The 22,172-nt window shown below is 39.0% G+C and overlaps 3 protein-coding genes across 10 annotated transcripts; 1 reads left to right on the top strand and 2 right to left on the bottom strand.

Moving 5' to 3' along the window:
- The first annotated feature begins 705 nt into the window (after positions 1-705).
- On the top strand, positions 706-10,673 carry LOC113725824 (uncharacterized). Of its 6 annotated transcripts, none has more exons than XM_072078823.1 (4): positions 706-1,438; positions 2,153-3,034; positions 4,314-5,471; positions 7,551-10,673. In XM_072078823.1, exons 1-4 carry the CDS (start codon positions 1,174-1,176, stop codon positions 10,412-10,414), a joined length of 5,169 nt encoding a protein of 1,722 aa, XP_071934924.1. In that variant the 5' UTR covers positions 706-1,173; the 3' UTR covers positions 10,415-10,673. The 6 variants fall into 6 exon arrangements, with proteins under 6 accessions (XP_071934924.1, XP_071934926.1, XP_071934922.1 ...); XM_072078825.1 differs by having other exon boundaries at positions 725-1,438; positions 2,167-3,034; positions 7,488-10,673; XM_072078821.1 differs by having other exon boundaries at positions 725-1,438; positions 7,488-10,673.
- A 929-nt stretch (positions 10,674-11,602) lies between these two features.
- Positions 11,603-17,828, bottom strand: LOC113730809 (RNA pseudouridine synthase 5-like). 2 transcript variants are annotated; one of them, XM_027255748.2, is made up of 14 exons: positions 17,237-17,828; positions 17,066-17,123; positions 16,818-16,845; positions 16,672-16,718; positions 16,484-16,574; positions 15,622-15,781; positions 14,683-14,770; positions 13,923-14,007; positions 13,713-13,788; positions 13,472-13,539; positions 12,983-13,052; positions 12,567-12,645; positions 12,132-12,215; positions 11,603-12,011 (listed from the first exon to the last, which is right to left on the bottom strand). In XM_027255748.2, the coding sequence occupies exons 1-14, from the start codon at positions 17,364-17,366 to the stop codon at positions 11,912-11,914; spliced, it is 1,164 nt and encodes a 387-aa protein (XP_027111549.1). In that variant the 5' UTR covers positions 17,367-17,828; the 3' UTR covers positions 11,603-11,911. The 2 variants fall into 2 exon arrangements, with proteins under 2 accessions (XP_027111549.1, XP_027111550.1); XM_027255749.2 differs by having other exon boundaries at positions 12,132-12,225; positions 17,237-17,792.
- A 100-nt stretch (positions 17,829-17,928) lies between these two features.
- On the bottom strand, positions 17,929-21,502 carry LOC113730810 (uncharacterized). Of its 2 annotated transcripts, none has more exons than XM_027255750.2 (4): positions 21,089-21,502; positions 19,590-19,742; positions 19,107-19,412; positions 17,929-18,879 (listed from the first exon to the last, which is right to left on the bottom strand). In XM_027255750.2, exons 2-4 carry the CDS (start codon positions 19,722-19,724, stop codon positions 18,253-18,255), a joined length of 1,068 nt encoding a protein of 355 aa, XP_027111551.2. In that variant the 5' UTR covers positions 19,725-19,742; positions 21,089-21,502; the 3' UTR covers positions 17,929-18,252. The 2 variants fall into 2 exon arrangements, with proteins under 2 accessions (XP_027111551.2, XP_071934919.1); XM_072078818.1 differs by lacking the exon at positions 21,089-21,502 and adding an exon at positions 20,949-21,056.
- Between the last annotated feature and the right edge of the window lie 670 nt (positions 21,503-22,172).

The following is a 22,172-nucleotide window of genomic DNA, read 5'->3' as shown; positions in this document are numbered from 1 at the left end:
TTTAGCCAAGCCAAGCATTTGGAAAACGTTACGGGTGGGTTTGGACAGGAGATTATTTGTTAAAATATATTTACTTACATCGTTATTATAATTTCTAATATATCTTTTTATATTCTCAATTATCTTTTTATTTCACATACATCACATCAGAAAAAGTGTTACCGCAAAAATACCTCAAATAAGTTACAATCCAAACACACTTGTTGTTATTTGCATCTCATGTTTTGTTACTGGCACTTCCATCATTTGTTATATCATATAATTTAATAAATAAAAATTATATAATAAAACGATAGTGGAAATGTAAATAACAAAAAAAAAAAGAGTGTAAATAACATTTTCCCAAGCATTTTGCTAAATTGTAGATTTCGTTTTTTGAGCTTTAAAGGGACCTGAATCTTACATAAGCAACAAAAATTGAGAGCCGAATTAGAAAATATTACACCATAAATATTTCTTTTATGTCGGTGGTGAAATGAGTTGTTGCGTTTAGGCATGCTCGCGCGGTCTGATCGAGTCGCGTTGTAAGAAGGCTTTTGGGGGGCATTCCACAAGAGGGAAAATTATACTAATAATTGATTTTCAGCGATTGTGGAAAAAGATGGTTAAATATATTATAAAAAGAAAGTAAAGAAATTCAGCGGACGTGAAAGGCGAAATAAATTGTAGCACAATAAAGGCGTCGAGATACGTTCACTACCACGCACGCGCGCGCGCGCACACAGAGTCACACATAGTCTCTCACATAGCAACCCCCCACCCTTCTTTTTTCTCTCTCATCCCAAAGCTTGTCGCCTCATTCTCTCTCTCTCTCTCTCTCTCATCCTTTCTCTCTCTAGAGAAGTGAAGGCTTTCTTTCTTTGTCCCTTATCGCCTCACTCAGAAATCTCTCTTTCTCAGAGAGAAGAGGTAAAAGAAAAAAAAGGAAAAAGGAAAGAGTTCTGGGCTTCAATTAAATTAAGCGGAGGAACTCAGAGTTTGTAATTTTTCAAGGCAAACCCTAACCCTAGCTGGGAAAAAAAAATTGCTGTTGCACCTGCCGCGGCAGCGGAGGTGGAGGGAGAAGTTGAAGAAAGATCTTGTGGTTGGAGAAGGATTGGGCGGGGGTGTATTGTGTGCGTGTGTGGCAGATGCGATTGAAGAGTGGAAGAGTCGTAGGAGGAAGAGGAATTGATGCCGCCGGAGCCATTGCCGTGGGATCGGAAGGACTTCTTCAAGGAGAGGAAGCACGAGAGGCAGGAGCCTTATCACCATCATCACCACCACCATCATCTGCACCCTACGGGTGGTGGTGGAGGAGGAGGAGGGGGCTATGGGGGTGGGATAGGGGGATTTGGGGGTGGGCCAAGATGGAGGGAGCCGCCTCATCCCCATCCCCATCCCTATCACTATGCTTCGCCTCGCTGGGTTTCTGATTTCCGCTACAGACCACCTCCTGGTGAGTTTCTACTTTGCTTTTGTATTGTCCTGTGTCTCCTATCTTTTCTTTTCAATTTTTGGATTTCCAGACCTTGGGTTGTGGTTCTCTGTGCTTTTGATGCCATTTTGGCTTTCCCTTCACTTGTGGGGGCGGTTGCAGTGAGTTTCAGTTGAGTTTTTTTTTTTTTTCTTTTTTGATAAATCAGTGGTTAAGGATCTGCAAGGTGTGAATTTTAGAAGTTTCGGGCGCTTGTAGGTGACTTAGGGGGTGGAACTTGTCTGTATCTGCTTATAGGTACAAAGATTAGTTAGGAACCATGGTAAGGAGTACTCTGTCAAATTTCGTGAATAAATTGGGCCGGGAAACCTGTTCTAGGGGAGTAGAGTTTGAAATAGATTTTTGGTAGTTAGATGCCGAAGTAGTTTTTATTTTTTTCTGATACCCGTTTATTATCTAGTTTGCTGTATTTGTAGGGCTTTAGATAGACTTTTCCTTTAAAATTTGGCAGATCTGAAGTTTTGATACTGATGTATTTGTATATTATTGGTCCATGACTGCTGTTTCGTAGATCTGTGGTTTTTGTTGATTGCTTTTGGGAATGCCTAATTTTGGCAGCGATGCTAATTTATCCTTATTTTTTTATTTGTGGTTGGAGGGTATATTCTTTGCTTGTGTTGATTTTTTGGTGCTTTCCTTGGCCCTGTTTTTGGGGTTTGAATTTTTTGGCTGAAGGTTATGGTAAGCAGGGTGGTAGACACCTTTATCCAGAAGAATCCAGTCACGGGTTTGTGCCATCTCGCCCCAGTGACAGGGTGTTTGAAGATGAAAACTGTCGGGGATCTGTGTCTGGAAAGTACAGTAGAAGCAACAGAGAAAGCAGGGGCCCTTTTGGGCAGAAGGACTGGAAAGGTCAATCGTGGGAGGCCACTCCATCACCCAATGCTCCTGGAAGACCACTTGAAACCAGCGATCAGCACAGGTCAGTGGATGAGATGCAAACATGCACTTCCTCCCACCCTCATTTGGACTCTGCAAACTCATGGGATCAATCTCACTTGAAAGATCAGCACGAGAAGAGCAGTGGGGTGGTAAATGCATTGGGCAGCTCTGGCCAGAGACTTGAAAGGGAGAATTCTCTAGGCTCAATGGATTGGAAGCCTCTGAAGTGGACTCGCTCTGGAAGCTTGTCTTCACGGGGTTCTGGTTTCAGCCACTCAAGCAGCTCCAAAAGCATGGGAGCAGACTCCAATGAAATGAAGGCCGAGGTGCAGCCAAGCAATGTGACTCCTGTTCAATCTCCTTCCGGGAATGCTGCTACACCTGTTGCTGCTCCCGCTGCAGCCTACGAGACATCTGCTGGTGCATCTGAAGAGATGAGTTCACGCAAGAAACCACGCCTTGGTTGGGGTGAAGGGCTGGCAAAGTATGAGAAGAAAAAAGTTGAAGGTGTTGATGATACTACACTGAAGAACGGGACAATTATCTGTAGCAGCAGCAGAGAACCTTTGCATTTGCATTCCTCGCACCTGGCTGATAAAAGCCCTAGAATTACAGCCTTTTCAGACTGTGCATCTCCAGCTACACCCTCTTCTGTTGGTTGTAGTTCCTCACCAGGTAAATTTGAGGGTTTTTTGCTTAAGAAATATGTCCACAAATGCCACTCTTTCTAGGTACTTTGAGTGTTCACTAAATGTCTTAGTTTCAGACTTGAGCACCTTATCTCCTTACACCCCATGATAGAGAGATCGATAGAGAGAGAAAATAAATGAGGATGCATTTGTGAACTTTAGGATCTGATTATTGTCATCGTTAGGGAGAAGGGATTCTTCCAATCCATCTAACTACAGTTCCATTAATCTCACTGTGGTGCTTGAGGTTCGACTGGTTATCATTATATTCTCTTAAAAGGCTAGCAATCTTCACTGACCACTATGAGCAAAGTTAGGGAATTTCTTTACTTGCTTCTTGTGCTGCTTCTCGTGTTCTTCATTTAGCCTAGTACAAAATCAAGTTTTTTTTGGTGATCATGACAATTTGTGTGGATAGTTTATTATTTGCATAATTTTATTTGCTTGCATCATAAACACATTTTCCAACTACCTTTTTGTCTCACATGCATCATATCAAAAAGTGCTAGAGTGTTTAAAAAAATTTTCCCAAATGATCTCCTATCCAAACATGCTCAATGTTTCTACAGCCAGTCTTCCATCAAGTTCAATTTCTGTGGGCTTTTTATTCTCATTTTCAATTTTTACTCGGATGGTTGGCCAGCTGAAACATTTGTATGCAGTGTTATCTTTCTTTTTTTTTTTCCCCCTATTATTAGTGAATTGTTAAAGCTTGGCCTTTGATGGTCTTGAAAATGAAGATGCTTTGCATTGAGAACTGCATTTAGGACATTTATTGAGCTGCATAATGAAGATTTTGGTTCAGTTGGACAGTAGGCCTGAGTCAATATGGATATGAGAGTGTTTTTGAAATTGCTTTAAAATAAACTAAACTAGTTCACATTGCTAACTGGTTTTTAATTTGAAGATCTTGTACCATTCTTCGTGGCCATTTAACCAAATTATTTTGCTGTCACACTTCGGTTCTAACCATAAATCAATCATAGCACTATTAAATTTTTGACGGGTTTTGGCAGTGAATGCTGGTTCGTACAATTCAATTGCAAGACATATTGGTCATACATGGTCTTTAGCTTGACAAAAATCATCAAGTTCTAGATGTGCTTTGATAATGAATTGGGAAGAATTATACAATTCTGTATATAGATTCTAATTGGCATAAGTAGGGTTTGTATCTAGTTGTTCAACCTAGTATTCTCTTAAAATAGTGCATTTGAGAACTTCATATTTAAGAGTTTAAAGTTTTGCCTTCTTGTAACTAGCAGGTCTTGAGGAGAAGCAGTTCATCAAAGCGCCAAGTGTTGATAATGAGGCTACTAATTTAAGTCCCAGTATTGCGTCTCAGGACCATCGGGACCATATTGAAGGAGCAACTTTTAACTTGGAGAATTTGGACCTTGCTGAGAGCGGTCATTTCAACTCTGCGATCAATGAGTTGCTTCTATCTGATGACCTGATCTCTGTAGATTCTGGCTTCGTTAAATCCACTGCAATTAACAAGTTGTTGGTGTGGAAAGGTGATGTTCTAAAGAAGCTGGAGATGACCGAGTCTGAGATTGATAGGCTTGAAGGTGAGTTGAAGACATTGGCATCCATACCTGAAAGCAGCTGTCATCATCCAGCTGTTTCCAGCTCCCTGCCTATGGATTGTTTTTCAAAACCTGCTGAAGAACAAGATGTTACGTCCAGTATTTCTCATAGGCCTGCCCTGTTGGATCTTGGATCATCTGGGCACAATGATGCAGAGAAAATGCCTAATGTGCTGGTGGATGACGATGCCAAGGTCAAAGATGAGGATGTAGATAGTCCAGGTAGTGCAACTTCTAAATTTGTTGAAGTCGTCTCTTCAGGGAAAGATGCGTCTCCATCTGAACCAGGCAGTGAGCCAGGCAATGACAGTGTATGTATCTCAAATACAGATTGTGCTATGTCAAAAAACCTGGAATTAAGTTATGTTGGTAATGGGGTGCATGAGGACAATGGAGGAGAAAATTTTCAACTGGTTGCTAGTTGTTCTCCGACTCATTTGGATGAAATTAGCTTATGTGATGATAAAGAGCTTAAGTTATGTGAATCAATATTTGCTTCCAACAAAGAGTCTGCAAGTAGAGCTGCTGAAGTATTTAATAAGTTATTGCCAGCTGATCTTTGTAAGTTTGATATCTCGGGTGTTTGTTCTTTGAAAAGCAATTCCATTGTTAAGGAAAATTTTCTGAGGAGAAAGCGTTTCCAGCAATTCAAGGAAAGATGTATTGCTCTCAAGTATAGGGCCCTTCAGCATCTTTGGAAGGCAGATGTTTGCTCCCTTTCTATGAGGAGATTTCGTGTGAAGTCTCATAAAAAGCTGGATCTAAGCTTGCGCACGGTGCTGAACAGCTCCCAGAAACATCGTACATCATTTCGTTCTAGATTGTCTTCACATGGTAAGCAATTTTTAACTTGGTTATGTGTGCTTTTAAAGTCTACTAGTATCTGATTATGAACATGCCCATGCCAGACTGCAATACCTGAAAAATTTGTGTTGGTGTTACAATTTGGCTGAAGTTGTGCTTTGGATAGAAAATTTAAGTTTCATTTGTACTTTGAACCAATTTAATTTCTAAAACTACAAGTGGTTACAAACTTGGGATTAATTTGGCCTTGTGCAAATCTAAATCTGGCCAAACTGGTTGAAAATCAAGTTTTTTTTGAGTTCAGGGCCCCTATAAAATAAATTTTCTGCTGCTTTATTGCAAAAATTTGAACTGTTAATAAGTAAAATCATAAGGAAAATTAATGTTTAAAATTTAAAAAGTGGTTTGCAGTCTGATTTAAGAAAAGAAAGCCACAGAAGTTGGTACCATGTGGATTTGTTTTTGCAATATCGGACCTGAAGTTATGATAATGTTTATTTTACATTGTAAGGCAAGGAGCTTGCATGTGGTATTATATTCATACTTGATGTTCAGAGTTATGAAATATGTTGTGATTTTGTTGCATTCCTCTGGTACTTGTTTTTATAATGTCTCTGCCCCTATGACTAAGAATCAATATTTTGCTCCCAATTTTTCTGCTTTTGTTGTTGAGTTAGATTCTCGAGTTTCTTCTTCTACATTGTGGACACAATAGGGGACACGGAAAGAGTAGAAAAGGGGTCTTCGTTATTGGTGTAGTTGGACTTTACTTAACCTGGGCCTAGTGTACAATTTGCTTTTGATTGTCTTCATATGTTAGGAGTAGTTAGCCGAGGCATGCTGGCAGTTTTGTGGATGTGTTGCCTCTGCAGATATCGACATGGTGGTTCTGTCTGATACTTTTTTGTAGCTTTGGATGTCTTGTTTCTTGTCACCAGGTTCATGAATCATTTTGAGATATATAGTCATTTAGACTGTTAATAAGCTTGAGTCTGGAGTTATTATTTGTTGTGGAACTTATGAAGTGGTAGCCCTTATTGGTTAGGGATGTGGCAGACGCGATTAACATTGGCATCACGGAATCTCTTTTAATAGTTGTATGGTTATTGTAGGTGTGAGGTGTTGAATCTTGTGGTTCCTCTTACTTATTTATGATAGTTTGTCTATTTATGAGTACATTTGATGCTATGTATGAGTTTGACTGGATTTAAGTTTGCTTCAAGTGTTGGGATGGAGTGGTGAATCTATATGCACCTTTTATGATCATAATCTCAGTATATTTGACTGACCTGTAAGGCTGGTGGATTGGGTATTTGATGGTGTTGGAATTGTAGACAGATTTGGTAAGAAATGGCCTTTCGACTTGGTGTAAGATTTGATTAAGAAATGTAGTAATTGTGGGGATGGTGAATAATAAGCTTTTGATACCTTTTTGTTGTTTAGATTCTGTTATTATTTGCACTACCTTGCTGCCATGCAAAGGAATTGGGAGGATTTAGTAGGCTGTTACTGTTTTAGGGAGGATTCCTGTATATTTGCTTCCCTGATTTGTTAGTTTTTGTATTTGCTTTGGTACTGCTGACTGATGGGAGATTGGACCCAAAAAACTGTTGAGTCGTGCCTGGTTAAGGAAACGTGGTAATGTTAATGTGCTTAAGCATACGGACTTTTATTTGTTTTAGTGTATAAGTTATGCATGCCTGGTTAAGGAAATGTGGTAATGTTAATGTGCTCAAGCATACTAAAATTTAGAAAGAAGGGAAAGGAGGCTTGTTCTTTGCAATATAGGTTTCTTTGATGAATAAAATTCACGTGGGCCCTTTTTTAAGGTTTTTCTGTGTTGATTGATGTGTGCACCTTTTATAACGTATCTTTAGGCATGGTATACCTTGACTCTTGGAAAGCTACAGGTAGATGCAAAGAAAATGATATTTCTTGTGTAGTGTACTTATTTTATCTTCTCTATGAGATCTGGCATAAGCTACAAATTTGAACTGGCATGGACCTTGTGTTGATTTTTGTGCCCCTGCTTTATTGTTCTTGCAGATGGAAATGTAAGTTCCGGGTCCAATACAGTGATGATGAATTTTATAAGCAAGTTACTTTCAGATTCGCAGGTTAAACCCTGCAGGGATACTTTGAAGATGCCTGCTATGATCTTGGATAAGAAGGAGAAGATGATATCAAGGTTCATTTCCAGTAATGGTTTGGTGGAAGATCCTAGTGCTGTTGAGAAAGAAAGGTCTATGATCAACCCATGGACATCTGAAGAGAAGGAAATGTTCATGGATAAGCTTGCCGTACATGGCAAAGACTTCACTAAGATAGCTTCTTTTCTTGTTCACAAAACAACAGCAGATTGCGTTGAGTTTTACTACAAGAATCACAAGTCTGATTGTTTAAAGAAAACCAAGAAGCATCCTGAATATCCAAAGCAAGGCAAAAGTTACACTGCTAATAATTACCTGGTTGCATCGGGGAAAAGGTGGCATTGTGAGGCCAATGCTGCTTCACTGGATATTCTTGGAGCAGCTTCAGCAATTGCAGCTAATGTTGATGATGGCATGGAAATCCAACAGACATCTACTTCAAAATACTTGCTTGGTAGGTCTAGCGATTATAAATCATCAAAAGGAGATAATGGTCTTTTAGAAAGGTTGAGCAGTCTTGATGCAGATAACAATGAGAGAGAAACTGCAGCTGCTGATGTTTTGGCTGGCATCTGTGGTTCGTTATCATCAGAAGCTATGAGTTCTTGCATTACAAGTGCTGTTGACCCTGGAGAGGGTTACCATGAATGGAAATACAGCAGAGTGGGTTCATCAAGCAGGTTGCCATTGACCCCAGAAGCTATGCAGAATGGTGACGAGGATACTTGTTCTGATGAAAGTTGTGGGGAGATGGATCCTACTGATTGGACTGATGAAGAGAAGGCTATCTTCATTCAAGCTGTGTCATCTTATGGCAAGGATTTTGCTATGATCTCTAGGTATGTCAGCACTCGGTCAAGGGAGCAGTGCAAGGTTTTCTTCAGCAAGGCCCGTAAATGCCTGGGATTAGACATGATAAGCCCAGGACCTGGCAATGTGGTTAGACGTGATGCTAGTGGTGGCAGTGACACTGATGACGTGGGTGTTGTGGAAACTGGTTCGATCACATGCAGTGAGAAATCAGGAGTCAAATTGGAAGTAGACTTGCCATGTCCTGAAGTGAAGTTGAACATTGAGCCTGATTCCGCAGGATTAGCCAATGTCAATCCTGACCTGAACCACTTGGAGGAAATTAGCGGGACAGGAGATCGGGCTGCTGTCGAAGCTGGACTTCAGTCAAAGAATTTGACTGATGACTCTCAGATGGAGGAAAAACCAGAGCAGGAAGCTGATGGGAATGGCGATATCCAATCTGTTCATAGTGGTGAGGTGGAGCAAGGAACTGCTGTTACAACCAGAGGAGTTGGAGAGACCTCTGACAGTGCTAATACATTAGATACTCAAATTCATAGTGGAGCTTTGGAGAAGCGGGATGAGCACCTTGATGCAGAGATGGAAGGGCTAAGCCCAGTGTCATGGGAAAGTAGCATAAATGATAGAAAGGAGAAAGATGATGCGAATCAGAAAGATGTGAATGGCATGGACCAAGATTTGAAGTCTACTCCAGATGGTGATATATCTGGGGACCGGCAGATTGGTGTGTTGGAAACTGATTCTGTGGGAAGACCTTGTGTTGTCCCAATCGAGCAGAATGGTTTTCCAGCTCCCATGAAGTCAGTACCTCAGTCATGTGCTGTAAAATGTCAGACTCCTAATGAGGCTACATCATCAGCCCTTGAGGCGGTGAAGATTAGTGGCGAGCAGGGTCATCAAGTTACTAGGGTTGGAGAGAAGCTCCGTTCTGGAAGTTCCTTGCTGGGAAGTGTTGATCCCTGCCAGATCCTTAAAGGCTATCCATTACCACCCTCGACAACTAGGGAGGTGAATGGCAACAGCAGTTGCAGAAGATCTGCTACCCCTCAAAGCTTCCCAAAGGTGGACAATAATTTCCATCGTGATCGCCATTTGGCTCATGATTCTTACCTTCAAAAGTGCAATGGTGTGAAACATTATAGTTCAATAGCTGAACTTCCATTCAAATTTCGGGAACAGTCCAGGGATATTAATCCTGACCATCAGTCGGGCAGTCCATCAGATGTCGAAAAACCTCGCAGGAATGGTGATGTGAAATTATTTGGTCAAATTCTTACAAAGCCTTCGTATCAGCCAAAATCAAGTTCTAGTAGACAACAAAATGGAGATAATGAGAATCAGCAATCCAAGATTGGCAAGCCACTTGGCACAAAATTCGCCAGTGATCAAGCTATAGGTGGAAATTTATCTCAGACGAAGTTGGATCGCAATAACCTTCTGGGTACTGAGAACCTTCCTGTGAGGAGTTTTGCATATTGGGATGGGAGTAGAATTCAAACTGGACTCCATTCCTTGCCTGATTCTGCCATGCTACTGGCAAAGTATCCTGCTGCATTTGGAAATTATGTATTGCCTTCGTCCAAATTGGAGCAGCTGCCGGTACATGGAGTGAACAATGGTGAACGGAGTCTGAATGGATCAGCTGTGTTTCCGGCTAGAGAAATTGGTAGTAGTAATGCTGCTGCTGATTATCAAGCTTATAGGAGTCGAGAACTGCAGCCTTTTACTCTTGATATGAAGCAGCGGCAAGATGCGGTGCTGTCAGAGATGCACAGAAGGAATGGCTTTGATGTAGTCTCGGGGATGCAACAAGCAGCAAGAGGATTGGTTGGGATAAACGTTGTTAGTAGAGCAGGGATTCTGGTTGGAGGTCAGTGTACAGGGGTTTCAGATCCAGTAGCAGCAATCAAAATGCACTATTCTAAGGCTGAGCAATTAAATGGTGGGCAAACTGCGAGCATCATTAGAGAGGATGATTCTTGGAGAGGTAAGGGGAGCATAGGCAGGTAGTAGTGCAGAATGGGCCTTTCATGGGGGAGGCCCTCAGTGGCAAATTTATCTTTTTTTTTTTGCCGCATTGTATAATAGTTTTGGGTAACTTCAATTCAGTAATGATAGGGCAGTTGGGGCGGGGTTCAGGACCGTCTTTTTGTCAACAGAATTTTAGGTGCTTGTAATATTTGCAGCAGCTTGTATTTGTTGTATTTGATGAAAATACAGAAATAATCTGTTCAAAGGTATGGGAGGAGGTAGTTCAGTTTTTGATGCACTTTTTTTTTTTTTTTTTGGTCTTCCCCTGAAATGTCTGGTTAATTGGTTGGTTAAGAAATTGTTTGTCTTTCAACAGTTTTGACGGCTAAATAATCAACCGAACACTTTGTGGTTACACGTTTTGGCTGGACTTTTGTATGCATTGTGCTAAAAATGTTTTCCCGGAGTATAATCTTGTCACACATTTGGCGATGTCCTTTTTGGCCTTCTACCTTTAATTCCTAGCGCTGCGAAAGATAAGAAACAGATGGTAGTGAATGATGGAATTGTGGTGGGGGAGAGAGGGGGTGGTGACTATGGTGTTTTTTAGTTTGGAGACTGCTGCATGTGGCAGCCCAGATTTTTTTTCCCTTCCCCCGCAACTTCAGCCTAGATTAGTGGGATGTTTATATTAGTGTATATCCATCTAATATATATATATATATATATATATATATATATGTATACACACACAGAGACACACATGCATGCATGTCCATGTCTCCATTAATTTAATTGTTGGGGGGGGGGGGGTTTCAAGAATCCATCGCCATTGATGACAGCTGTATGGAGTATGGAAAATAGTGCTACTGGTAGTGCAGATTTATTACATAAAAACAAAGGCAGATGAAAACAAAAGACTTTCACAAGCAGTCAACGTCAGCCTGAAATATCTCTTATTTGTTTCCTACAAATAAAAGTCTAAGCTACAAAATCAAGTTGCACTGCACCACGTGATAATAATATCCGGAGGAGAGTTTTTTCTTTTTTTTTTTTTTTTGTTGAGGGTTATTTACACGCGATGGTGCAAAAAGATTTTAGTTGTCACTACATAATACTACTAGTATTTACTATTACGCCACCCGGCCCCATATCATTACTTATGCTTTATTAGCCTTTCTCACACAAGTCAAGCGGTGTCGGACATATTAAGAAGAGTAGTATCAGTTGGTTGCTTTGGGTATGTATATATGAAAGAATTTAAAGGTGTATGTAATGATGAAGCAGGAGCAGAAAATTCAGGAATTTAGCAAATACAAAAAAGAAAGGAAAACCAGCATTTAATGGGAGGTTTGCCGACTGGGACTATTTCAGCAGAGGGTGACGTCATCAATGAAGCAACCGATAGCATACCATCATCAGCAGAAACTTACTACAGTATATGTTAACTTTATCCAATTCGCCGACAAGCCATAACAAGAGTTGGAATTGACAAGCTACTCATTCTCCGGAGTGATAATAATAGTAGACCAGCCTTTAGACAGAGAGGTTCATCGGCTCATTTCCAATATCAACTTCTGCACTCTTCCTCCTCTGTCTGCAAAATAGAGGGAAGTGGTGCGACAATCTTGATCGGCTGCAAAAGAGGGGATCATGACAACTTCACTGAATAAAATACTATCCAGAAGAAGACTTCACAATCATAACTATAATTACAATAATGTGAGTCGCCTCATGGAGAGTAGGGCAGACTCACCTCATGTGTAGTGGGGTGAGCAAGAAACAACTGATGTGCATGCAGATGATATCCGCAGTCCCCTGGAACTGGATTCTCAGGTCTCTGATATCCTCTAACAACAAAAATAACAGGAAATGCCATGACATATATATATATATATATCAGATGATGAGGTAATATTAGTTTTCTGCTGTCGAAGAAGCACAAGTTAACACTCAGCAACACTTGTATTTCCCATACCACAGATTTATGTTGATATAGGTGTTACTGTTATTAATTACTTGTATGAAATCAAAAGCTTGCTGGTAATCACAATCTATTTTTTTTTTCCACTAACAAAATGCAAACCACAAAAAAAAAAACCTGTGTAATACAATTGACACGTATACTAATTGTTCAATTGAAATGTGAAAATAAGGCCATCATGCTATAAGATAGAAAAGCAGCTTGTACCCATCCTGAGCAAAGCTTTCATCTATGAATTCAGGATCAAAGCAACTTGGTTGGCCCCCAGCAACATAAAGAGGATCACCTGCAGAGAACCACGGAATAAATATACACTCGGACGCCATAACTGGTACATGCAGGAATCAGTGCTTTCAAGAATTGACCATCAACCATGGACAGCTGACAGCAATTTTGGAAGTGTTCCAAGGTGCTTATCCGCACAACCCAGGCCGTGCTATGACACAAAACTTCCATACAACAGTTTCTTCATCACCCAATCAAATAACTATTCCGAACCCAGCAAAAACTTTTTTGTCATCAATAATAACAAACATTTACCCATTAATTTTCTTGGTTTTACCTCGACTATCACATGTCAGTTCTTTGGTTCTTTGAAACAAATCTAATTTCTCAACATGTACCTAGCAATGGGTGCCCAATGAAAGAAAGGTGAATACGTATCTGGTGCGGCCTTCCAGATTGAATTTCCACCTGTTGAACAGTATTGTTGCAAAAGTAAAAAAAAAGTTTGTGATATATCAGAGTAGAAAGAAAACAGATCAAAAATTTTGGATAAAGCCAGATAACAGGAAAAGATGTCTCATGGGAACTGTTATCTCAGAGTTAAGCTTCCATCCACTTCAAGTGCTATCAGCTCTTTTTCTTGCAACCAAAAAAGATTCAATTATTTTTGCATTCTTACTTCTTACTTTTCCTACCCTTTGACTCACTAATCAACAATCATCTTAATAACTTCCTATGATAAGCTAAATTAATAAGCGTTCTGTGCAATTTTTAAAAAGAAAATTTCATGATTATCATGACCTATGATATTTGATGAATTTCTGTCATTCTGGGAAAGAAAATTTATGACTTACATTTCAAAGACATGAAGTATTTAACAGGAATACCTGGACCAATGTGGAACTATTCTTCACATTCCTTTCCAGAATGCTAACCTTGCTCAGAGCCAGTTTCCCTGGCCAATGTAATGAAAAGTAAAATCAGGAACAGAGAAGTATTTATGAGTAAATGCTCTCAAACAATGTAAACGAAATGCCTGGACTATCTGGAGAAATGATAATACCTATCTGCACATCAATACATGGTAAAAAAAAAAAAAAAAAAGAAAACGGGGTAATGAAGGAAAACCTGAAGCAGAAGCAACATACAGCCCTTTGGCTACACCAGGATATTTAACCAATCCAATTGGCTGGTCTATAACAACCTATCACACAAAAGTTCACTTTCTGGTTTCAATCCAAAAGTCAAATAGAGAAACTGTTAAAACAACAAAAGAAGAGAGAGAGAGAGAGAGAGAGAGAGAGAGAGAGCAAGTATGAAGTTCTCCACCAGTATTACCTGATCCTGATCAATTATCCCATTTACTAAAGCACGGTAAAATTTTGAAATTTTCCTTGTTGAATTGAATCGTGCATTGTTGCAACTAAACAAGTAAAAGTTGCATACGAAATCAGCTATGCAGTAGAAAAAACAGGAAAACAAGAAACATGAGAAAGAGAAGTCAATAATAATTATGACCACTCAAATTGGTTTAAAACATGGTTTTGAATAATAAGTTATGGCGTTAAACATACTTTCGGAATATCTGGAAATGGTTTGTACACAGCCATAAGATGTGTTTTTCTTGAAAATAAAATTGTTCAAACCAGCTTTGTTGATCATAGTTGGCTAGGCCAACTGTATCTTCACCAAGAAATGCAGTGTGTAGAAGTAAACTGAAATTAATTTTCTGGAACAGTGACAATGAAATCTAAATCTAAAAGCAAATGTGAAGCGCTCAAATCATTTCATTCTTTCGAACATGCTTGCTCTTGATTTCCTTTGAAGTTTTACTGTTCTAGTATGGGATTATCTTCCATCATGTTTGTTATCTCTTCCTTCCCCTCTCTTAAAGAAGAAACATAAAAGTTTCAGCTAAATTTCCCTTGGCAATTTCAATTTATATATGTGTTTAAGGGAAAAGCATAAATCACCCAGTTTCAACTTCCAAGGGGCTAAAGCTGAATAGTTGCCACCTTCATTTAATCATTATGATAAATCAATTGAAACTGAGTCTTGAATGTGTAAAACCACAACAGAAAAATTCTCTCTTCCTGACCTTTCATTCCCGACAGCTGATGTCCCATCAGCAAAGTATGCTGCAAGGCAAGATTTTGCCAACTTTGTCTTTGCACAAAGCAATACTCCTGGAACCTCAAAACAAGTATATAACAATTCAGGAGGGTTGTAAGAAATGCAAGATATCTTACAAGTGACATCTAGATAAAAGAGAGAAATATAAACGTGAAAGGTCATGCAGGTTACTGAACATTTATCCAGCTGATACAACGCAAGGGGTTTGTGCCATTTTGAATACCTTTATCAACCATATATGACAGAAAAAGAACAAAGTGACCAAAATACTTTTAGCGCAGAATTTTACATACTAGAAACATCCAATTGTCTTGCAGCTCAATGAACTGAAATGTATCACACTACGTGGACAAAAGTGCCGTGAAGATCATTCTATCATATTTTTTCTGATATTTGAATGTGAAAAGAAAGAATTGGAAAACCTTCATATTTTAAATTCTGTAAGTATGCAGGAAAAGATTAAAGCTTCAGCTAGCAGTCAACAAAATAAGATATACATCCTTAAAACAGATGGAGATTTTACAAGAAACAATATTTGATATGTAGAAGACTTACCCTTGATGAAAGCTGCAACAGAAAAAACAATATTCACCCTAAAGATTCAATTGCATTAGAACCATAATCCTAGCTTTAATATTCTTAGTCCAATTAATATAAAGTCCCCAACATGGGCAACAATGCTAATTCATAAAATAAGGAACAACTTGCTGTCAAAAGAAAAAAGACCAAAAAAAAAAACTATGGAACAACTTTTGCAGTATTCATTAAAATTGTGCATCTTTTAAGCATTTCTATTGCCCCTTTCAACTTATAAACATTTAGGGTTAAATTTTTTATGGATTCTAAATGTACAGATTTCCACAAAGCAAAAGCCAGATGAGTGTTTAAAGAATACAAAGCTGACCTGATGTGCCCCTTCCAAGGCGATGAACAGGTACAGCATGTGGTTGTTTACATGAAGAAGTTCCCTTGTTTGCGCGCCACTCAAGTTGTGACAATACAGTCCGCTGCTGGAAGAGTCCTCCAGGAAGAACTTGAAGACCGGAGGGTTTATTAAGAGCAATCTGAACAGTTGCACGGAGTTGAACATGTACAGCAATCTAGTTAAGAGAGATACCACAAAACAGTGCTCTAAAACAAGTAGATTATCCTTATTCTTTTGACAAAGCCATTATTTTGCATGTTTACATGGTAGTAGGACTGATCATTGGTGAAGGTAGTAGCTGCCTATCTGGTAGACCACCTACTAATGCGGTTTTTGGGTAAGAGCACCAAAGAAAGGTAAGAATAAGATTTTCTTTAAAATTAGTGCAGCAAGACCCACCAGTAAAAACTAAAATCGTTACTGCAGCAATAATAAACAGCCATCGAGTGTAATGAATCTTTTCCCCTAAGAACAACAAATTTTCCTCCTATTATCAGCTATCAGAAGAAGAGGGCAAGGATATTGCTGTGAAGCAACCTTTTGCTAATATTGTATCCTTGAAAACTTCAAAATAAAAAAGAAAAAAAGTACCAACTTGAAAGCAGAGGTATCATAAGCAGAAAGTCTTCATAGGGTCACAACTGAAAACAATTGCACTTCTTAAGTTTACTACATGAAACACAACAGTAAAATTTCAGGCTGAACATATCAAGAGTTAAATGAGCCAAAGCTCATTAAGAACAACAGACTGAGGAATTCATACTACTAAATAAACTGTGTTATTGATTAAGAAACTACTATATGGGTCATAAAGAAAATGAATAAAGGTCAAGTTTTTAACCAGATCATTGTCTTCAAACAGGACCTCTAGGAGGTAAGGTGCATGAGGCTCTTTCCAAGGAAGCCGGTGATAGACGAGTTCTGAGCCAGCTCTGCGAAACATTGGTTTTTGATCTTAATTGACAACCCAAATACAATACATCACAATAAGCACAACAAAAAGGCAGTTTGGTGGGGAAAAAATAAAACCTGAGGATTGTGTTGGGATCAGTGATAACAGCACCATCAACCTTAATCTGCAGCCAAAAATAGCACTCAACTTACAGAAAACCCAGCCAGCCATGTAGTCGGGAAATTTTCAGAATTTGGACAATGGTACCGAGAAGAATCAAAACCTGTTTGTTCTTTATTCTCTGCAACCAACTGCTCAATTATCAGCACATTAAGAAATCTCAAAATCTTAACACAAAACTACAGCTTATTCGGCAATTAGTGTCAGCCAAAAAGGGATATAGGGGAACGAAAAAAATTAAAGAAAAATAAATAATTCTTTTGAAGGAAAAGAGAAAGGTACTAAAAACAATTTCTTGGCGATAGACTAGGAAGACAAGGAAGTTAAAAAAGAATACTGTAAGAAGATTACCCCTGAACGGGAGCTGAATTCTTGTACTTTTTGGAGTAGTACTCGATCACTGTCAAACCTGTTAAATTGTTGGGCAGCCAAAAAATAAAAATAAAGAACGAAAAATTGTCAGGAGTGCCAAAAACATTACTAGCCTCATATAAGTGAAGGATTGGGAGGGCTGGTAAGGACCAGCGTGAGGAGGTGGAATGAGGTCACGGTATGTTAAGCCATCATTCAAGTCCGGCCAGGGCTCTCCGAATGTCATAATGGGCAGGCGGGGCAGCGTTGTTGAAGGGAGAGGTTTTCCACTGCTCGACATTTCCGATTAAACGAGTGTTATTGCAGATAATGCGAATTTGTAATGTTGAAAGGTTGTAGACTTGTTTTCCTTGTTTCTTTTCTTGGGTTATAAGATTTCAATCGAGTCACGGGCATCTAACATATTCATACCTAATGATCTTCCACAAAGTAAAGCTACCTGATTCATCCATATTTTTTGTTCCTGAAGATCAACGTAATTGTTTGTACGTCTGTCTAAGTAAATTATCTTGTTTGTTTGACAGTCTCGATTTGTCTCTGAATTTCAAGAAGTCCATTCAGATGTAAGAAGGATTAGTTAATAGTTTTGCTTCATCTTTTTCTGACATCTGAATGAGAAATAGATGAAGCTTTGGGAAAACTTCCTACTGTTAATTAGGTAAGGGAGAAGAAGATCAGAGATCAAATTTGGAGTCAACACGCTTCGGATTCCGAAGAGTGGACATTTAAATAAGACCTAGTCAATGATGATCATTTCGATGGCTTCTGCAATTTTCATGAGAAGTTTTGGTACTGGAAAAATGAAATCGACCTTGACCATTCCACCATTCATAAACAGGAAATGAAGGGAAAGAAACACTTTAACCAAAATCCAACAACGCAACTAGAAACAAGGATGTGTGCCTGAAAAAGTCTACATGAATAAATATTACTTGTACTCAAATCACTCTTTCCTCCAATTATTTCGTAAGTGAATCTCTCACAAGAATACTCTCATTCTCTCTTTATTCCTTGAATAGCCGAATGCAGTCTGAGGATAGAAAAGGTGATGAAAGAAGGAAAAAATAGACATATATAAACACCACCACCCCCCCCCCCCCCCCGGCGCCCCGCGGCGGGGCTGGGGGTAGCACAAATCAGTAGAACAAAACCAAAGAGACCAAACATCAACAATACACGTTGGCCGATGAAGATGGCACAGCAATCGACAGAGGAACTTTGTTCCAGTCAACAATCTCGCCACAATGGCCACTATTAACTCCAATAACTGCTCCATGAATCGGACCATTGACTGACGTTTCGAGGCTAACTGATTTTCTGGTTGCAACTGCCTTTAGACGATATCGCTCAGCTCTTGAGCCAATAACCTGTCCAAGAATGGATGCAGCAATAGTAAACGCCATAGCTGTCTTCGGCATCAATACGGACTTCCTAAGCATCCCTATAAAAGGGACAGCTGCATGAACGGCTGCAAACCATGAAGGCGAAAATTTTTCTGTATGTTCTCTCCATACTCCTAAAGGAATATTAGCTGCCATGCCCAAAACACCAATCACAAGCATTTTTTCAGGCAGTGGCTGTGGTCGCAGATTTTTTGCAAAGGCAGTCCGCGCTAAAGCAGCTCTAGCTGCAACTACTGCCGGTGGGCACTTGAGCCTCATGCCAGGAGGGGGCTGAAGGGCCTTCGCTACAATAGGCAAGACACCACTCACAGCCCTGTAAGACTTTGCAATTGGACAATTCCCATTTTGCAGCCACTCATTGCTCATAGATTCATGTTTCAATTCCCCACCCTGAAAGATCAGAAAAATTCAATCAAAAGGAATGTTCGCACAACGGTATACTTATTTGGACGGGGATATGAGCCTTTCTGTTCACCAGTTGCCTACAGATTAAAGAACTCTGTCTAAACATGTTGTCTGCCAGTGATCATGAGGCCTTAGTAATACCAGAGAAGTTTAGCACATAAGCCTATGCAGCTTTAGGAATTGACATTTCTACAAATTAAAAGGTCACATACCTTCGAAGAAGAATCTCGTTTGGATGACTGGGAGTTCTTTTTCTGATTCTTCCACTTTTTCGAGAATGCATCAAAACCAAAAGGGCCACCAGGTCCAAAAGCTGAGAGGCTGATAGTAGCTGCCTTTGCCGCCAAAGGATTGAAATGGGCTGGTGCAGGTTCAGATTCTGGCTTTTCACGAGGAACAAAGAATCTCCCTGAAAGTGGAACAACACCATTCTGCCCATGAAAAAGCCTAAATGCCATATCAAAATTGGGGCCATCTTCAAATATAGGACCTTTTCCTCCACGTTCCTGGTTAGGGCACTAAAAAATAAGGAAATGTATTAGTCCCTCCACGTCATGCAAATTTACTAGGGCATACACAATATATGCTGCATTCATCATGACCAAAAACACCATAATACATACAACAGGAGTAGTGCAATTAGCATGCATCAACGAAGCTTCTGACTAAAACTATCTAACAGATACACAACTTACAGGCAATGGATGCGCCATTGATGCTGAGAAGGAGAAGTTAGTTGGCTCATTAATGTTCCTCAAGAAGGGACACCTAACAATGCCTTGGGGAAAAGGTAAGGACTCTTCATTTGTGTCCCTGACAAAAAATTCCATCTCACAAAGCAGGATGACCTGCAGAGAAATTGTACACGATTCAAACAGCCGTAATTGTAATGATATGAATGAAGTTAAAAGGGGAGATGTGATTTTCAGCCATCTTTACATCATGAGCTAACAAAACTATCAAAAACAAGATAAGGAAAAAAAATTAATGAACTGTCCATACAAAGATAACTAGAGTTTCAAGGACACCTTTCCTTTAGAATTATACAATCCCTAACATTTGTTTTGTTCGTTAATCTTTTTTAAATAATCTCTCCAACAACAATCTCAGAAGGGCATCTTTCCTCCTAACTAATGAACCCCTAATCCTACAACCTAAATAGTCACGGATAAAGAAAGAAATCATAAAAAATGAAAAATCGGGAGAAAACCCAGCATGGGAATTTATGAAATCAGGCTGAGTTTGCATTAACAACAGAATTTGAACTCAAAACAAAGAACCTCATATTTACCGTAACAAGTAATAAAGGATAGAACAATCGCCCTGAACAATTGGAAGCATAACTCACATACCAAAAACATAACTACAATGCTTTCTTCTTATACAGCTACATAGATAACTATACAGCACTGATCCAATTTGAAATTTATGAAATCAAAAGATTTGACAATCAGAAGTATATTCAAGTGAACTGTACGAGTTCGTTTCTTATGTAAACATTATTCCGTTAGTCCGCAAGAGGAAGGTGTGCTTTTAAATATAGACCACATAAATGAACTGCCCCTATTTATATCAAGACACAGAACTCCTGGTTTACTCAGGACATAAAGGTCAATTATTGTTCATCAACTATCATGAATAAAAACACAAAGAATCCAGTAAGTCAACAACTAATGGATCAAAAGACTCTCTGGACACCCAAATTCTGATGTCCAACATGCTAATAACAAGCAAATTCTCAAGCACCAAAAGCTCGACATGCACAAATCAATCTGGTTTGGTTTTTCTTTTTAAGGAAGACAGTCAAACTAAGAACATACATGGGAAAAAATACACACTTTGATTAAGGATCCTCATTTAACTCAGGATTCCAATCAACTGGGATAACCAGAGCATCTATCTGAAAGCCAAAAGCCCAATAAATAAAAAAAAAATGAAAAATTTGGGCATATGAAATCAAAAGTCAAACTCCAAGATTCGACCTTTGCATCCCATCAACAGGACTACCCAACATTCAACATCAAAAAGCCCATAAACCATAACTCATTATTTACCGGGAAAGTTGCTTAAGAGCATAAATTTGAATAAAATCCAGAATCCAGAATCCAAATCAGAACTAAACTGCAGGAGAACAAAAGCCTACAACAGAAAACCAATAAACCATACAAACAAGAAAGGGAAATATTGATCATACCTCAGATGAACGTGAAAGAAGGTCAGAGAAAGGAATAGACAAAAAAGGATCTTTGAAGGCGAAGAAAACTAGATGAAAGAATTAACGAAGGAAATATGAAGTGGGTGGGGTGGGTTTTGTTTCGTTTGGTGAGTCTAGAAGAAAGGACGAAAGAGAGAAGACAGATGCCTTAGTTTGTCTCTTTTTTTTCCTTATGATTCTTTAGACAGGAAGAAGGGAAAGACGAACGACGCCGTGGAGAGCACACGCCAAAATCGAGCAGCGAGGACACCACGAGCCGGCCTAATTTGACAGCTTAGACTCTTTCATTCGGAGAAAAGAAGTCCATTCCATTTTCGGTTTTCCCCTAATAATAGTTTCAATTTCTACAAAGCAAATGGGGAAGAGGACATAGTCAAAATCTAAAACGCATTTTAAATTTGCTGCTTTGGCCTTTTTCTGAAATCAAATATAGGACTTTGTTGCCCCCGTAGGACTTTTTTTCATATATCACGCAATTAGCTGTGATGATATATATATATTGTCGATATACTGTCAGTGTTGCCTGTAAAATTTTTTATATATATATTCTACCGGTATATGTAATATATAAGATTAACTCATAAACTAATAGTAACAGTTGTCCTCCCTCTTGTTCTAGTCATTGTGGTTTGCATTGGTCTAATTTGGGTTTGTCCGAGTAGGAAAAGGAGAATTGGCTTTTGGAAATCTGAGTTGACCAATGATCGTGTGGTTGCCCCAATGCCCTTCCCCATTGTTGGGGCCTTGACTTTCTATGGTTGTTAATTTCCAATTTCAATTCCAATACAAAAATTGCATCTACTAAATTACTTACTACTATATGACTTCCTCTAATTCTTATTCATGTTCTTTATTTTGTTAGATGTTAAAATAGCAACACCTAAATGTTATAATATGAGTCTAACTTTTTTATTAAGTCGAGACTTCAAAAGAGAGAAGTTTTTGGAGGTCATTATTGTCTTCCCCTATTTCTTAAATTTTACCCTCTTTGTTGCTCTCTCTCTCTCTCTCTCTATATATATATATAACTCTAACTATTTATTATTTAGAAATTAGTATTTTA

This window comes from Coffea arabica, chromosome 2e (genome assembly GCF_036785885.1).
Source record: "Coffea arabica cultivar ET-39 chromosome 2e, Coffea Arabica ET-39 HiFi, whole genome shotgun sequence".
Classification (NCBI taxonomy): domain Eukaryota; kingdom Viridiplantae; phylum Streptophyta; class Magnoliopsida; order Gentianales; family Rubiaceae; genus Coffea; species Coffea arabica.
The sequence above is the reverse complement of the archived record's forward strand: the minus strand, read 5'-3'. Positions and strand labels throughout refer to the sequence as shown.

Excerpts from the sequence above, each read along its gene's own strand:
- LOC113730809 (XM_027255748.2), bottom strand. The coding sequence starts at position 17,366 with ATGTCGAGCAGTGGAAAACCTCTCCCTTCAACAACGCTGCCCCGCCTG. Across the intron at positions 15,782-16,483 it reads TGTTTGAAGACAATGATCTG|ATTGCTCTTAATAAACCCTC; the intron begins GTTAAAAACTTG and ends GCAACTGTTCAG. Across the intron at positions 13,789-13,922 it reads GGATAATTGATCAGGATCAG|GTTGTTATAGACCAGCCAAT; the intron begins GTAATACTGGTG and ends TTTGTGTGATAG.
- LOC113725824 (XM_072078820.1), top strand. The coding sequence starts at position 1,174 with ATGCCGCCGGAGCCATTGCCGTGGGATCGGAAGGACTTCTTCAAGGAG. Across the intron at positions 1,439-2,152 it reads CCGCTACAGACCACCTCCTG|GTTATGGTAAGCAGGGTGGT; the intron begins GTGAGTTTCTAC and ends TTTTGGCTGAAG. Across the intron at positions 5,472-7,487 it reads TTCTAGATTGTCTTCACATG|ATGGAAATGTAAGTTCCGGG; the intron begins GTAAGCAATTTT and ends TTGTTCTTGCAG.
- LOC113730810 (XM_027255750.2), bottom strand. The coding sequence starts at position 19,724 with ATGGAATTTTTTGTCAGGGACACAAATGAAGAGTCCTTACCTTTTCCC. Across the intron at positions 19,413-19,589 it reads CAATGGCGCATCCATTGCCT|TGCCCTAACCAGGAACGTGG; the intron begins GTAAGTTGTGTA and ends CTTATTTTTTAG. Across the intron at positions 18,880-19,106 it reads AACGAGATTCTTCTTCGAAG|GGTGGGGAATTGAAACATGA; the intron begins GTATGTGACCTT and ends CTGATCTTTCAG.